General features: G+C 34.6%; 2 protein-coding genes across 4 annotated transcripts in view; one reads left to right on the top strand and one right to left on the bottom strand.

Annotated features, from left to right (window-relative positions):
* LOC125645809 (transmembrane protein 41B-like) overlaps nucleotides 1-13,936 on the top strand; it is a 17,703-nt gene extending 3,767 nt beyond the window's left edge. Inside the window, exons 1-7 of one of the 3 annotated variants that reach the window (XM_048871654.2) lie at nucleotides 6,743-6,816; nucleotides 7,450-7,597; nucleotides 7,971-8,099; nucleotides 8,409-8,502; nucleotides 8,660-8,764; nucleotides 9,197-9,335; nucleotides 11,669-13,936. In XM_048871654.2, coding sequence (XP_048727611.1) covers nucleotides 6,762-6,816; nucleotides 7,450-7,597; nucleotides 7,971-8,099; nucleotides 8,409-8,502; nucleotides 8,660-8,764; nucleotides 9,197-9,335; nucleotides 11,669-11,838 — 840 coding nt within the window. In that variant the 5' untranslated portion in view covers nucleotides 6,743-6,761 and the 3' untranslated portion in view covers nucleotides 11,839-13,936. Of the gene's footprint in view, nucleotides 1-6,742; nucleotides 6,817-7,449; nucleotides 7,598-7,970; nucleotides 8,100-8,408; nucleotides 8,503-8,659; nucleotides 8,765-9,196; nucleotides 11,102-11,668 lie in introns of those variants that run through there. The other 2 variants (XM_048871653.2, XM_056141750.1) reach the window with 2 other exon arrangements.
* Nucleotides 1,911-5,129, bottom strand: LOC125645803 (S-adenosyl-L-methionine-dependent tRNA 4-demethylwyosine synthase TYW1-like). The gene has a single exon (XM_048871641.2). It carries the CDS (start codon nucleotides 5,054-5,056, stop codon nucleotides 3,056-3,058), a length of 2,001 nt encoding a protein of 666 aa, XP_048727598.1. The 5' UTR covers nucleotides 5,057-5,129; the 3' UTR covers nucleotides 1,911-3,055.

The raw sequence follows: 13,936 nt of genomic DNA, 5'->3' as shown, positions 1-13,936 counted from the left end.
CCTTTTTTCATAATTCAGTCATTCGAGCTAAATATGAGCTTGGTTTGCATATAGACATTTCAGAAAGCCCCTCTTAAATTCCCTCAAGTGATCTTGTTCTAAAGAAATTCGCATACTAAATATCACGTACACAATTATGAAAGTAACCTTGGAATATCAGGAGCATTAGAGGAAAGGTAAAATATAGTTGTAATTTTGTATTCTAGAAGTTTTGTTTTTTGACCTTTGATATTAAATGTTAATTCTAAATCAGTAGCACCCACAGAAAAAATGCTGTTGGACACCAAATTTTTAAGTCGGTCCAACTTTTTTGAAGAATTAATTCGGTTTACAATTTCAAATCAATGCACCAATATGTTTTTACACGTGTTGCAAATAATATTTTCAGAAATGCGCCGATATTTATCCCCCAGCAAATCAATTTCATATCAATACTTTTATGTATTTATCCATGTTCCAATGTTTTGGGATCCATATGACATTGACATCACTTTTTATTCTCAGCAAATTAAATAGTTACTATTTTGTTTATTTAGTCCATGATTTTGTTGTTTGAAAATACTACTAGGCTATACATAATGCCACCCAGAAAAATACTAGGCTATACATTACACCGTCCAGAAAAATACTAATCTTCTTAGGACACTCCAATAAGTTGGACATATAGTTTTGGACCAAAACTTAACTAACAAAAATCTTACTTATAGGTGTCATACGGTATCAATGGCAACAAATGAATCAATGTTTTACACATAAATAATGTGCCACATTTTGTCCCACCCCGAAGTCATAACCTCTACAGCGGTTATCATGAAATCCACAATTTGGGTAGACTTCTCTGCCCTACATGACTTTATGCATTTAAGTTTTTATGCCCTGTAATCGGAGACCAGTGGGCATGTAGACTTTGGTCTGTCCATCTGTCTGTTAATCAGCAAAAAACATTCAACATAAGTTTTGAACAGTTCACATGTTCATCACCAAAAGTCTAGAAAGGTCCATTTAGAGGATTTACTTCCTTCCCTACAAAAGCTCTAGAATTCAGGAGCTTCCTGGAACTTACCCCGATTCACTGAGAGCCTGAAGATGGCCCTCAAACCTCTGCCTAATCAACTTGCAAATCCCACCCCCCTCCAAATCTGATGAATTTCCCAAAGAAAGACTACCAAATTCTTTTAAATTTCACTATGCATAATTATCTTCATGCATCGTGGGAAACCCACGGTTGATTACATTTCATTCCTCTCTCCATAACCCATGGGTCCATTTGTTCCTACTCGCTCGTTCTCATGAATAATTAATGAAGCAATTTGATTGGGCGCTCATGGAAAAACCTAAGCGAATTTGACCAATCAAAAAGACGCTTTCAGACCATTTTCAGTATACAATTGCTGTGATAGCAAAGTTAAGTTAGCACTACCTTTAAAAACAGAAGAGTTCCATTACTATAACGATTACTTTGATTGGACGATATTTTAAAAATATTTATTCACGAGAATGAGTGATTAGGAATGAATGGACCCACGGGTGATGGAGAGAGGAATGAAGCGTAATCAACCCTGGGTTTCCGACGATGTATCTTCATGTACGTAGCACAAGATGCATATATTGGTAGTCTCAAACTCAGTGGCGGATCCAGTGGTGGGGGCGGGGGGATGGACCTTCCCCCTTTCATCAGAAAATTTTGCCTCACGTCAGCACTTTTAGCGTTCCATGAAAATTATACTGGCATGAAGCATTGCAGTTCTGTTCATAACCTAATGTACTTTCTTGTATTCACTTCTGTTAGAATTCCCAGCCATTAAAATAGATATGCTTCATAAACACACTGTTCACAAACTGCAACACATTCATAAGGAAATGGCTGTCATTACAGTTATTAAAGACGTCAAAAACACTGGAAAAATAAATTACGATGTTCGAAATTTTATTTCTGTCCGAAAGTTCAAAATTATACCTGTTCTATAAATGTTAAAATTTTAAGATCATAACAATACAAGCAAATGTGTTAAAGAAAAATCAAAGTTGTCAAAACAACAAGCTATCGTCTTTACAAGCTCAAATTAGAAAACTGTTACAGTAAAACAAGACAATTGAAATTCTATCATCACTGCTCAGGTAATACACACAACAGTTGACAGTTCTGTACAGCAGTTACAGAAGAATGTCCTGGTGTCAAAAGCTGACAAGTAGGATACTATAACATTGCAGCGACCTTATTTAAAGGAATGATACATCCAAGTTCTGAAAAACTGAAGAGTGTGAATATAGTAGCCTCTATAAGATCAAATAAAAGTGTGCAAGTACAAACATCCTCTGAACAAAATGATTTTTTTTCACTGTTAATTGATTGCATGTAAAGACAAAAACAATTCCTTAAAATTTTGAAATAAGCATAGACAATAGAATGATACATCTACATTTAAATTGCAACACTCCAGAGAATATTTGAAACGTGACCCAGTGGGTCACATTGCTCACCCGATTAATCAGTCTGGTCCAGCCATTAAAAAAGATTCTTTACCTTCTTAGTCATGTGAATTTTTTTTTAGATCCTTAGTTTTACTCCACCAGAGGCAACCAGTCATGATCTAACACAAGGTATCTGCTTATAGGGAAGCCCAGCCCCTATATTTATAATTCATGTATAATGAAAAATCTAGCCAAAATCTAACAACAACCCACCTTCTTTAAGTTGTTAAAGTGTCGGATCTAAAAAGATACATTAAGCCTGATAAAGATGTGGGTTGCTTAGAAAATTTGAGGTTTAAAGGTTTAAATAACCAACAGTGGTGTGGCCTTTCCTGTGCTTGCTTATATATACATATATATATCAAGGTCTCTTTTTTGAAGTATCTAAAAAAAAAAAGACTCAAGACACTTTCTTAAAATATTTTGATCATGTTACAGATCTTCTTTGATCGGGTCTGTCATAGCAACATAATGCAATACTACATACACAAAAGTACTATGATTTCACAGTAAGTATTGAAAAGTAACGACAGACGACTGGAGATCAGAAAATTCTGCTTAGGTGACCTAAACATTTAACATCTTATTCTTTCTGTTTTTTCCTAAAATGTCTGACTTCTTTGGGATCAAAGCCCCTCTCCTCGGCCCCAAACACAGCCCATGCTGGAGTTGGTGCCATGTAATCTGTGGCCGAAAACTTCTCTTTTCCATCACTCTCTTGGTACAGCTTGATTAGCGAGTGAAACTTCGGATAGTCAATCCACGTCCACCATTTTCCATCAACAAGAAATTTTGTATTGGCAACCAGAACACAGTTTGAATGTTCGTGTTCTGAGGCTATCTCGTAATCACCATCCAGTCTATTCAACAGCTCTTGAACAAAGTTGACCACCTCAGTGTGCCACGGCACATTTTTCATCGTAAGATTTGATGCCTTTGACTCGCCACAATATGTAACACCTTTTACCTCAATAAAATCAGGTTTACCCCTGTACACCAATTGTGCATAGTTATCCAACTCATCAGTATTCCAGGCCTTGACTAAAGTTAATCTGTACACAGTTCTCTGACATTTTGCTGACAAAGCATCTAGACTGTCCAAGAACCGATCCCAGAAATCTCGAAACAGCGGGCGATCAATTTTTTTCAAACTATCTTTTGTACTGGCATCTACACTAACATACAGCTGTGTGACCGGAGATAAGTCTCTTATAGCTTCCGGGAACTGAGCATTGGTAACCAAAAATGATGAAATTCCTTTGCCATGTAAAAGGTTGATGAATTTGTTTATTTCTGGATACATAATGGGTTCTCCAACCAGTGACAACGCACAATGCTGAGGTGTCATGGCCTCCGCAAACCGATCAGGCTGAACACCAGGTACCCCTTTGAATTGTTTGATAAGGGAAACATGATTTTGCAATGCTCCCTTCAGTACAAATTCAGCATCTTCCATTTTCCACCTCCATTCTGTGCCGACAGGATTGGTATGGTGTCTCCAACAGAACACACACTTGTTGGCACAAGCTAAGCTAGGTGTTGTTTCCATGCATCTATGACTTTCGATGCCATAAAATGTGTGCTTGTAGCATCCCCCTCTACCACGTAGCATGGACTTTGTCCACCTGCATAATTTGACTCCTGAGTGCGATCCAATCAGTTTGTAACCTTGCTTTTCCAAAGATGTCTTTATAAGTGGTGTTATCATCTCTGTCGGTTCACTTTTTGATACAGTCTTTCCAGAAGCTTTCGCCATGACTCTGCCAAGATCCTCAACATCAACAATATCACTTTCAGTAGCCCCTTCTTTCAATTCACCATCGCTCTCATCATCATCTGATCCAATATCATCCTTTTCATGGCAGTTGCAATCAGTACCACATTTGGAATTCTTATCGTCTTCTTGACAAGAAGAATTGTCTCCCTTCCATTTCTTCCAAAAATCTCTTTTCCATGCACTATAATCATTTTCCAGACTTCCGTGACAGCTTTGAGATACATTTTCATCTCCTAGACCAACTGTCAAAACTCTCCTCCCAGAAAGCTTGTGCAAACAGTCATCAATTCGCTTTCCTACAGTATTGAAGTTACTGCCATAGAGAGAATTTCCAAGGCCAAAAACAGCATATTGTAAATTATTCAACAGACTTTTCTGAACTCTAAAATCTGAGGCACTTTCCTCTAACCACTTCACAAACCACTCTGCTCCTTTAGGTGGCGTTCCTTCTGTGTACGTGGATACAAATATCACAAGGCAAGTTATGTTTTCACGTTCATATGCCAATTGTTCATCTGGGTCATAGTTCTCCACATTCACCACTTCACATAGGTATCCCTTGTAAACAGCATCTTTCTTAAAACTATCCGCAAAATGCTTTGACTTTCCTGTTTGAGTTCCGTACAATATTTTTATCTTTCTCTTCCTGTGTTCGTCTATTTTTCTCTCTCGTTTCTCGGTACGAGGCTTGGGTTGTTTGTCAGTCTGCTTCGCCCTTCTATTTCCATAGAATATATAGACCAAGCAAGCTAAACCAATTACTACAGTGCATGTAATAATCTGGGAGGGTAACAATTCTTCAAACATCTTCAATTTTTTCGAAAACAAGCATGGAACTTGATTTGCACGTTGGCATGTTTATATAATGTTAAATCGTACGACGGATTTTTAAAACATAAAAGAAAGTAGTCGATTCTTTAGATGTTTGGTTCGTATTTGAAATGCTCATTAACATTAGTAATATTCTATTTCTTAAAATTCCATTGAAATTCAACGATACTTTCGTTTGAGCTAACTTTTTGTAATAACTCTGTATGAATGGTTTTAAGAACGATTTGCTTGTCAAATATGGGTAAGCGGTAAATGTAGTACGACCGAAACCCGAATGCCGAAAGCCGAAAGTCCCGGATAGCGATTTTTTTCGAGTTTTCTCTCTTAATGCTGCATGTAATAACATATAATTTGCAGAGGTTACTGTTTGTAACCTAGGTACATAAAAAACATCAATTTTTTCTGAGAATTCTTCTACAAAAGTACCAAACTAGAGTTTTCACCTGCCAAAAAGCGGTAAATCTAGTACGTTTTATAAATGTCGGAACTCAAACACGGTCGAAGACACTGACCGATTCCCACAGCCCTTTGTAAATACTGGGTTTTAAGTAATCATATTCATGCAAATTATATTGATTAAGACTACATTTTATGTTTCTATCATTATTTCACAACACAGAATAATAAAAACTGCTGTATTTTGTAATCGTATTCTTGTTTTAATCGGAACAAGTAGTTCTCCTTAGTTTGGTAAAGTCGTACCTAAACAGCGTACGCTTACATGTAAAACGATAGTTGAGGATTCTATCGGTAATTAGTCATGATTACAACATTAACCATTGATTCCGTTGCCCAGCTCTAACCACGCGAAGGTTCCACATTCACCCATTCATGTTATTTTGAATAAAAATCTAAATTCCGAAAGTAAAGATATTATACCCCCTAAAGTAAATAATGTAACCCAAAAAGTGTGCTTTTACAACATTTTGTCATTTTGATTAAGAAAGAAAAGGGAAATATGATAGTACAGTCGTTAATCGTCTTGAAGATGGAATGATAATATTAAAATTTGTCGTTCTTCTTCGATAAATTACATATAAATTACATGTACATATGATTACTTTAAATCACACTTCGTATGCATTAGTAGCCTACACTGCATCAAAATAATAATTGAATTATAAAATTATTCAATTAATTCAATAACGAATATGCTTCAACAACCGAAGTTTAAAAAGAAGCACACTATTTATAGTGTATATATATCAAAGTGGATTGAAATATTGCAAAAAAGTGCCTGAACTACACATGTATAATTCTAAATAATATGTAGGGTGATACAATAAAATGCGCATATAAATGCACCATATATGCAATTGCAGTTTATTTAAGTTACCGTAGATATCTAGAACTCAGTCTAATTCAATATTGTCTATAATGCTAAAACGCAGACTTTCGGTAGATCAAAAGACCGGCGACCGTGTTCGGGTTTCGGCATTTATAAAACGTACTAGATTTACCGCTTTTTGGTATCCGAAAACTCTGGTTCATTATCTTCTTTACAGGATTCCCAGAAAAAGTTATATGGTTCTTGTTTAATAGGTCACAAACAGTTATCATAATAAGTTTGATGTCATTCTATCAATTATTAAGAGAGAAAACTTGAAAAAATCGCTATCTGGGACTTTCGGCTTTCGTCATTCGGGTTTCGGCCGTACTACATTTACCGCTTACCAGAAATATGGCCGACAAAACAAAAGCCTCTCCTGTAAAAAACAGAAATATGGGGAAAGAAGGTACATTTAGTCCACTTTTGGAAACGAAATCCATTATATAGATACTGTTTACATTTATCACTTAAAATATAATCTTCTTATAATTAAGGGAAATGTTAGCAGGAGAAATTTAAGGAAATACTGTGACAGACGACTTCGTGGTTTGTCTGACGTATGATTTAAGGTGGCTCATTACACCAAAATTTGATTTAATGGCTCCTTAAAACATCTCGTATGAAGTATGATTTCACTATCAAAAGAATGATACAAGTTCTCAATGATTTGATTTGAATTTTTTGTGATTTTTTCCGAATGATAAAATATATGTTTGCAACTAGGAGATTCTGGAGTCCAAATTTCACTGTGATTTGGTGCATGATATGAATATCTAATAAAACATTCCTAAAAGACTCTGAAATACGTTGTAATGTTTTAGAAAAAAATTATGAAAACATTTTCTGTTAATATACTTTTTTAATCTATGGATAAAATCTTCAAAAAACATGTCACTTAGATATAGATCTATATGAGAAAAATATATTTTAAAAAGAGATTGAAATGAGCAAATTTCAGATATATCGCAATATTTTTAGATTATTGGTATGTACAGTCAAAGTTTTGCCACATTTAACTTCTTTCGTTTCTGTTTTCCAGATGATGAGGGAACCAGGTATACAGAATTAAGGCCAAAGTCCATGAATCAGAGCAGCAGTACAAAGTCCTTTATCATACTGGGACTCATTTTTGTGACCTCAATTCTATGTCTTGGACTCATTTATCTCAGCTTTCCGAATCTGGATCAGTATGTACTCTTACTTATTCACAAAACATCTTACGACTTAGCTGAAAAAAAATAATTCTGTCTGATAATCAAATACCAATCACAAGGTCATAAGTATGTATTCAAGTTTTATAAACCGTGGATGTACTTTGCATATTTTAAAATTAAGAAAATCTACAAAAAATGAAAAATAAGAAAATTACAGTGTTGGTAAATTTTTATCGTAGTCGTAAGATATATTGTGTTCAGAGTGCCCTGGCATTTAGAGCTGATGCTGTAATTATAAAGTCATAGTTGTGAGTAATGAATATTAGTACATGTAGTTCTGTTGTATTTATTGGGCACTGTTAATATACCAATAATCCTTTGTAACCTTACTCATTTTGATTTGCAGAGATGAAAAGCAACATATTAAACTTCCCAGAAACATAGAAGATGCAAAGAGTTTAGGAAAAGTGTTGTCTCGATATAAAGACTCGTATTACAACCAAGTGTTGGGAGGATATTTCATAACCTATATATTGTATCCTTGCATGAATGGTTCCAGTGCGAAAACTACTTCACAAAACAAAACAAAGACTTTTAACACAGATGTACATTGTAGACAAGTTTCATGGTGACTTTGTTTATTTTTTACTACTAAAAATACAAATATCAATCTTCTTTATATTCAGAATACTTTTCAGAGGATGAGGAGTTGTGAAAGTAAAGCATTGAATTTAATTTCATGTGAATTTGAAAATTTATGGACATTTCTTAATACAAAAATGTAGAAAAAATTTGGAATTGTCATTCATATAAAAGATATAGACCTTGATTAATTTTGAAATAGCTTACAGTCGTTTGCAATACCTGGATCAATATTCCTCAGTATTTTGTCCGGATTTTTATTTCCATTCCATATAGCCTTGTTTCTTGTTTGTTTGGTGAGTACTTATCATTCCTAAAGTCAAAGTTAAACAACTGTTCTTTTTCTGTATTATATAAATAGTTTGAGGCATGATTATTTTACACATGTAGTGCATTTACAATGATTACAATGGGAGAACATTATTTATTTGATATTGAATCTGCTATTTTCAGTGCTCAGGAATTGGTGCGTCATTCTGTTATTTGCTATCTTACCTTGTTGGACGAAGACTGGTTGCCAAATACATCCCAGAGAGAATTGCAGAGTGGCAGTCACATGTAAGATTATCAACATTTATATAAATATTTATAAAGTTTCTCACATGTGCAAAATTATAATTCCGTATAAAATCAAGTGTAAAATGATGCCATGCAAAGTTAATCAAAATTCATACATTTGAATGAATAGCAAAATAATGTTTAGATGGGCCCAGTTGCACAAAAGTTAGTAAAGTTCAAATGACAGTTAACATCTAGTTAATGGTATATAAATGAAACAGTTAATGGCAAGTTTACTGTCAGTTAAAGTTAACTAAACTTCATGGAACTGGATCATGAAATACATTTAGATTTTTTTTTAAATGACGAAATGAAAGTAGAACCCTGGAACAGCTGTTGGAAACATGACAATTTTTTATCAAAATCACATCTTTATAGCTGAACATGTTTTACGTAATGGAACACTGATTCTTGCCATCATTTTTCTTTCAGGTAAACAAACATCGAGAGCACCTGCTTAATTACATTATATTCCTCAGGATCACCCCATTCCTCCCCAACTGGTTTATTAACATAGCCTCCCCAGTCATCAATGTTCCTATTCTGCCATTCTTTCTGGGGACTTTTATAGGTAAGTCACAAAACTCACAGACATACATCATGTGTCACTGGCATGGCAGATTCCGGGGTCACTCTCTTCTGTATCAAGGGGCCTCCATGGCCGAGTGGTTAGAGCATCGCGCTCAAAATCACACGGCCTCTCACCTCTGGTCGGCGCGGGTTCGAATCCCGCTCATGCCGGTAAGTGAGAAAGTTTCCCAGTTTACTTGCGGACTGTCGGTGGTGTCTTCCCAGGTACATTGTATCTGGGTTCTCTCTTCCACCAATAAAAACTGGGCGCCACCAGATAACTGAAAACTTGTTGAGTGTGGTGGAAAACAGCAAATGATTAGAACTTCCTATATTAAATCACATCTTCAAGAAACATCATGGATTTTTTTCTTCACTATGAGATTGAAAATTGATGGTGACAGGGTTTTAACTAGGAATTTGTCAAGGCAAGTCCTAAACTCATGGTTTATGAGCAGCTTGAGTCCCAAGAAAATTTTATGATTTGATCTTCAATAAACATAATATGAGAAGTAATTTTTCTGCACCCCTATTCAAAACGAACACAAACTGATACTTTCCTCTGTTCACTTTATTCTCAAACAAATTGCAAACATTGAAGTGTTAATAACTCTAATTACCTACCCAATGCATAATTGTGATATAATTAATGTAATAATTCATTTCATTGTCCTCACGACAGGGTTGGCAAAAAAGTGGTCAATATGAGTATTGACCTGGCTGGCAGTCAATACTGGTTAAAATGGGTCAATATTGGTCAATACTGGCTAATACTGGTCGATTGAAGATTATTTGGTCATTATAATCTGTGTTATTTATTTTAAATGTTTAAGTGACCATTATGGTAAATACTGTAATTCATAACATGCACTATCAGTTTATAATACACTTATAAGTCATAGTATTACATAAATAATGTACAAATGACTCTGTTGAATTGGGGAAGATGTGGAAGTATCTGTTCAAATTCCTTAGTTTAACAAGAACCACCTATAAGTATTGTTTCATCAATCTTCATTTTAACTGTTGAATAAACATTTGAGAGGGTGGGTTGGTGATGTTTTCATAACAATAACAGGCACACTGGTCATCTCTGGTCCCAGCCTATGCTTATTAACACCTGTCCACTCTGCTTCCTGTGCTCAGGTAATGTCCAGCTACCTGTCCAGGTACACGTATTAAGAGGTCTGTCTCCAGTCGTCAAGCTATGCTATAGAACTGTGACCCTCTGGTAGGTACTGAAGATATTTCGGTCAGTTTCAGCAAACCAAATATATTAAACTTATGAAATTACATTTGATTATCTAATGAAAAATATTAATCAACAATTAATCCATGTAATGAAAAGACTTAATTTATCTTTATCTTTGCAAAGAATGTACAAAAATAGAAAAACGAACAGTTTAAATCACAATTGACCAGTATTGACCACTTGGGGAGTATTGACCGGGACGGTTAAAACCACTGGTTTTAACCGCCCAACCCTGCCTCATGATCAGCATTATTTTCCCCATCTTCGCTAGCCAAATGTCCGATTCGCTTACTTTCCCCAACTCTCATATCATCACTACAACCCCATGTCAACATGACAACATATTAATTAACGTAGATTGGACGTGTTTTAATGATAGAAAATAATTGTGATGGAATAGATTTGTTTGCTGTCAATTGTTGATGATCTGTAAATCTTAACAAACAACACTATTTTTGTTTCTGATAAAAATTGCAACTGGAACGTAGATCTTCACTTTAAAAAAAATAAATAAATAGATAAATGAGCACGAAAGCCTCATATTTGGAATTCATCTTACTGTGCAGTGGATGTACAATATACCCTTATTGACACCTAATTGACTTACACTAAACAAACTGGTGCACAGTGAACTCGATGGTATTATCTTGGCTCACTAGAGCATAACATGTTACTGGATTTTTTGGAGGGTTTTGAAATACACAATAACAGGGCTTCTAAGAAAAATGGATTTTGGTCGGATTTTTACTTGAGTCTGGGACACGTCTGTGGGACTGGTCATATTAGACACCCTTGCGTCCCAAATGAATTTTCCTCCTCTAGAATGCAGATTCTTGCTTTAGTGACAACCCTAGGTGGACAGTCTTAGCAGTTGACACAAATTCTATGAGGAAATGTATAACATTTAATCCCTTACATTTCTTTTTTTAAATTATTTGTGTATTTGAATCTGCATGTAATGAAATTATGTTGCTCTGAAAAAAAGAGAATGAAGTATCATTTCTTTCCCACTAAACACATTTTCGGCTCTTTCTGAAATATACTCAGGAATAATTAAAATCTAAATTTTAAAATCTTGACAGGTGTTGCAGCACCTTCTTTTGTTGCCATTCACGCTGGTACAACTCTACATCAGCTGACATCGTCTGGCGATGCCGTTTCCTGGACTTCCATTGGTGTATTAGGATTGCTTGCCCTTCTCTCGTTGGTGCCAGTTATTATGAAGAAAAAACTGCAGCAAAAATTTGATTGATGGTAGTAGAAACTTAGATCTCATGTGTTTATCTCAGATTATTATAAATCTAAGTTCCATATTTATTTCTTATTTATGAGGGATGGCGATTCTTTTATGCACATTTTCTTGATGAATTTTTGGTTTAATGAATGTGTTCATTTGAGTATTTTACGGTGGACTCGTATGTTTTGACAATACATGTAGATATGATTATACTGATACAAACAACTATTAAATCTAGGTCAATCATTTGTGACATACGATGTTAATAAGGAATATCAGGTAAAGGTGTGATATTTCTACCTCAGTAGATAATTGTTTTACTGATTTCAGTTTTGTTTTTGATTTTGAGATGTAGTGGTGATTGCCCATTAAACATTGCTCCGTAGAGGGATTAATGGATTTTTGAAGGATTCATTATTATAAATACTTATTACATGTATCTAATCTGTGCAATATTCCAGGAAATATTGATAAAGCTAAGTGCTGTGTATAGTACATGTATATATAGATTTGTTTTAGTCTTACACTGCTAATGCACCCATAGAAAATAAATTTAGTAGTCCAGGAAGGAAACATTTTTCTGGTGACTTAAGCCACTTAATACATACAATGTTTACAGAAAAATCACGACCACTGCAAAATCAGTAATGTCTGTGAATATTTGTTTATAGAAATTCATGTATAGTGCTATGTGCAGTCTATGATACATTTTCTTTATGTAAGATTTAAATTAAATTCAGATTATGAAGGTTTATAAATTATCCTTTGGAATAAACTGTATAGCTTGTCGCTTCATGTCGGAGTCCAAATTTGTATAGTACTGTACGTGATTTGTTAAACAGGGGATCAATTGTTCTTCATTGAATATCAATTTTAATGTATTCTTCAGTATAATTGGATTGAAGGAAAATGGGAGTTTCGTACTTTCAAATTTGATAACCAGGGTGGAGGGGGGGGGGGGGCAACCAAACCCTCTGCTTACTGCTGGAAAATCATTATAAAAGGGACTAAAACCAAGAAAAAGTGTACAGGCAAGCCACTATGGGCTTTACCAGTCATTCAATCAAGTAATGAGAATGTTAGAAACTATGGCAGTTTTATGTTTTAATCTTACTAGTTGTGATGAGCATGGTTATTTTAAAATCAACTGAAAACCACACAAATCTTTTGAATTATTGTTTAGCGATGAAACTTGAAAATGAATTGGTTCATTGCGTCTTTTATGTAGGCTATGGTTTAGTCTTATGGCTCTCTAGAAATAAAGCACTGTGGCATAAATGTAGATTATTATACTTTCAAGGGACCAGTGCAGAGCCCCAGAAGTAAATCAATTTTGCATTTGTATATCAAAAGATGAAAAGAACACTTTGAATTCAATATACGTATCATTTCCAGTATGCAAATGTCATCTGATCGCATGTTGTTAGTGCTTCATTTGGTTTTGCTTTTGTTTGATATTGTCATGTATGAATCTTCAGAATTTGTTATATTGGAAGCATAAACAGAATGCTGGTACAAAAAAACAAAAAAAAATTTTTTTTTTTAAATCGTGTAAAATTATCATAGATTGTATTTCTTATTATGATTATAAAAATGTATATTCAAGAACTACAAAAGTCCATATTGTATTGTGTTGTTGCTGTGTGTCGTATTGTCTTGTTCTTACTACTACATTGTACCATGGAATGATTTAAATTTGTAGGGGGCAATTTTCATGGATTGTGGGATATTACCGTTTCGTCGGGGTGTAATCTCGCGGATTGTGGGATATTACCGTTTCGTCGGGGTGTAATATCGCGGATTGTGGGATATTACTGTTTTGTCGGGGTGTAATCTCGCGGATGTGGTTTCTGTTCATTGAAACATTGTATAAATTGTGTATTTTGTTGTGATTTCCTATACATGGGATACGGGTACCCATGAAACCCATAAATATGAGCCCCTACGAAATTTAATGATTCCATATGATTTTTAACTGATTGATGATTTTTTTTAAAATACATGAACAAATGAGTTCTATTGGGTAATATTTAATTTTGTAAGTAAACATTTCATTTTTAAAAGTGTAATTATTGTTGAATTTGAAAATAAATCTCTTTGAAGTTTATGATTA

Source organism: Ostrea edulis, chromosome 6 (genome assembly GCF_947568905.1).
Source record: "Ostrea edulis chromosome 6, xbOstEdul1.1, whole genome shotgun sequence".
Taxonomy (NCBI): domain Eukaryota; kingdom Metazoa; phylum Mollusca; class Bivalvia; order Ostreida; family Ostreidae; genus Ostrea; species Ostrea edulis.
Note: the sequence above shows the minus strand (reverse complement) of the source record. Positions and strands in the feature narration are given on the sequence as shown.

What these genes read in the sequence shown, in the direction of transcription:
- LOC125645803 (XM_048871641.2), bottom strand. Translation starts at nt 5,056, where the DNA reads ATGTTTGAAGAATTGTTACCCTCCCAGATTATTACATGCACTGTAGTA.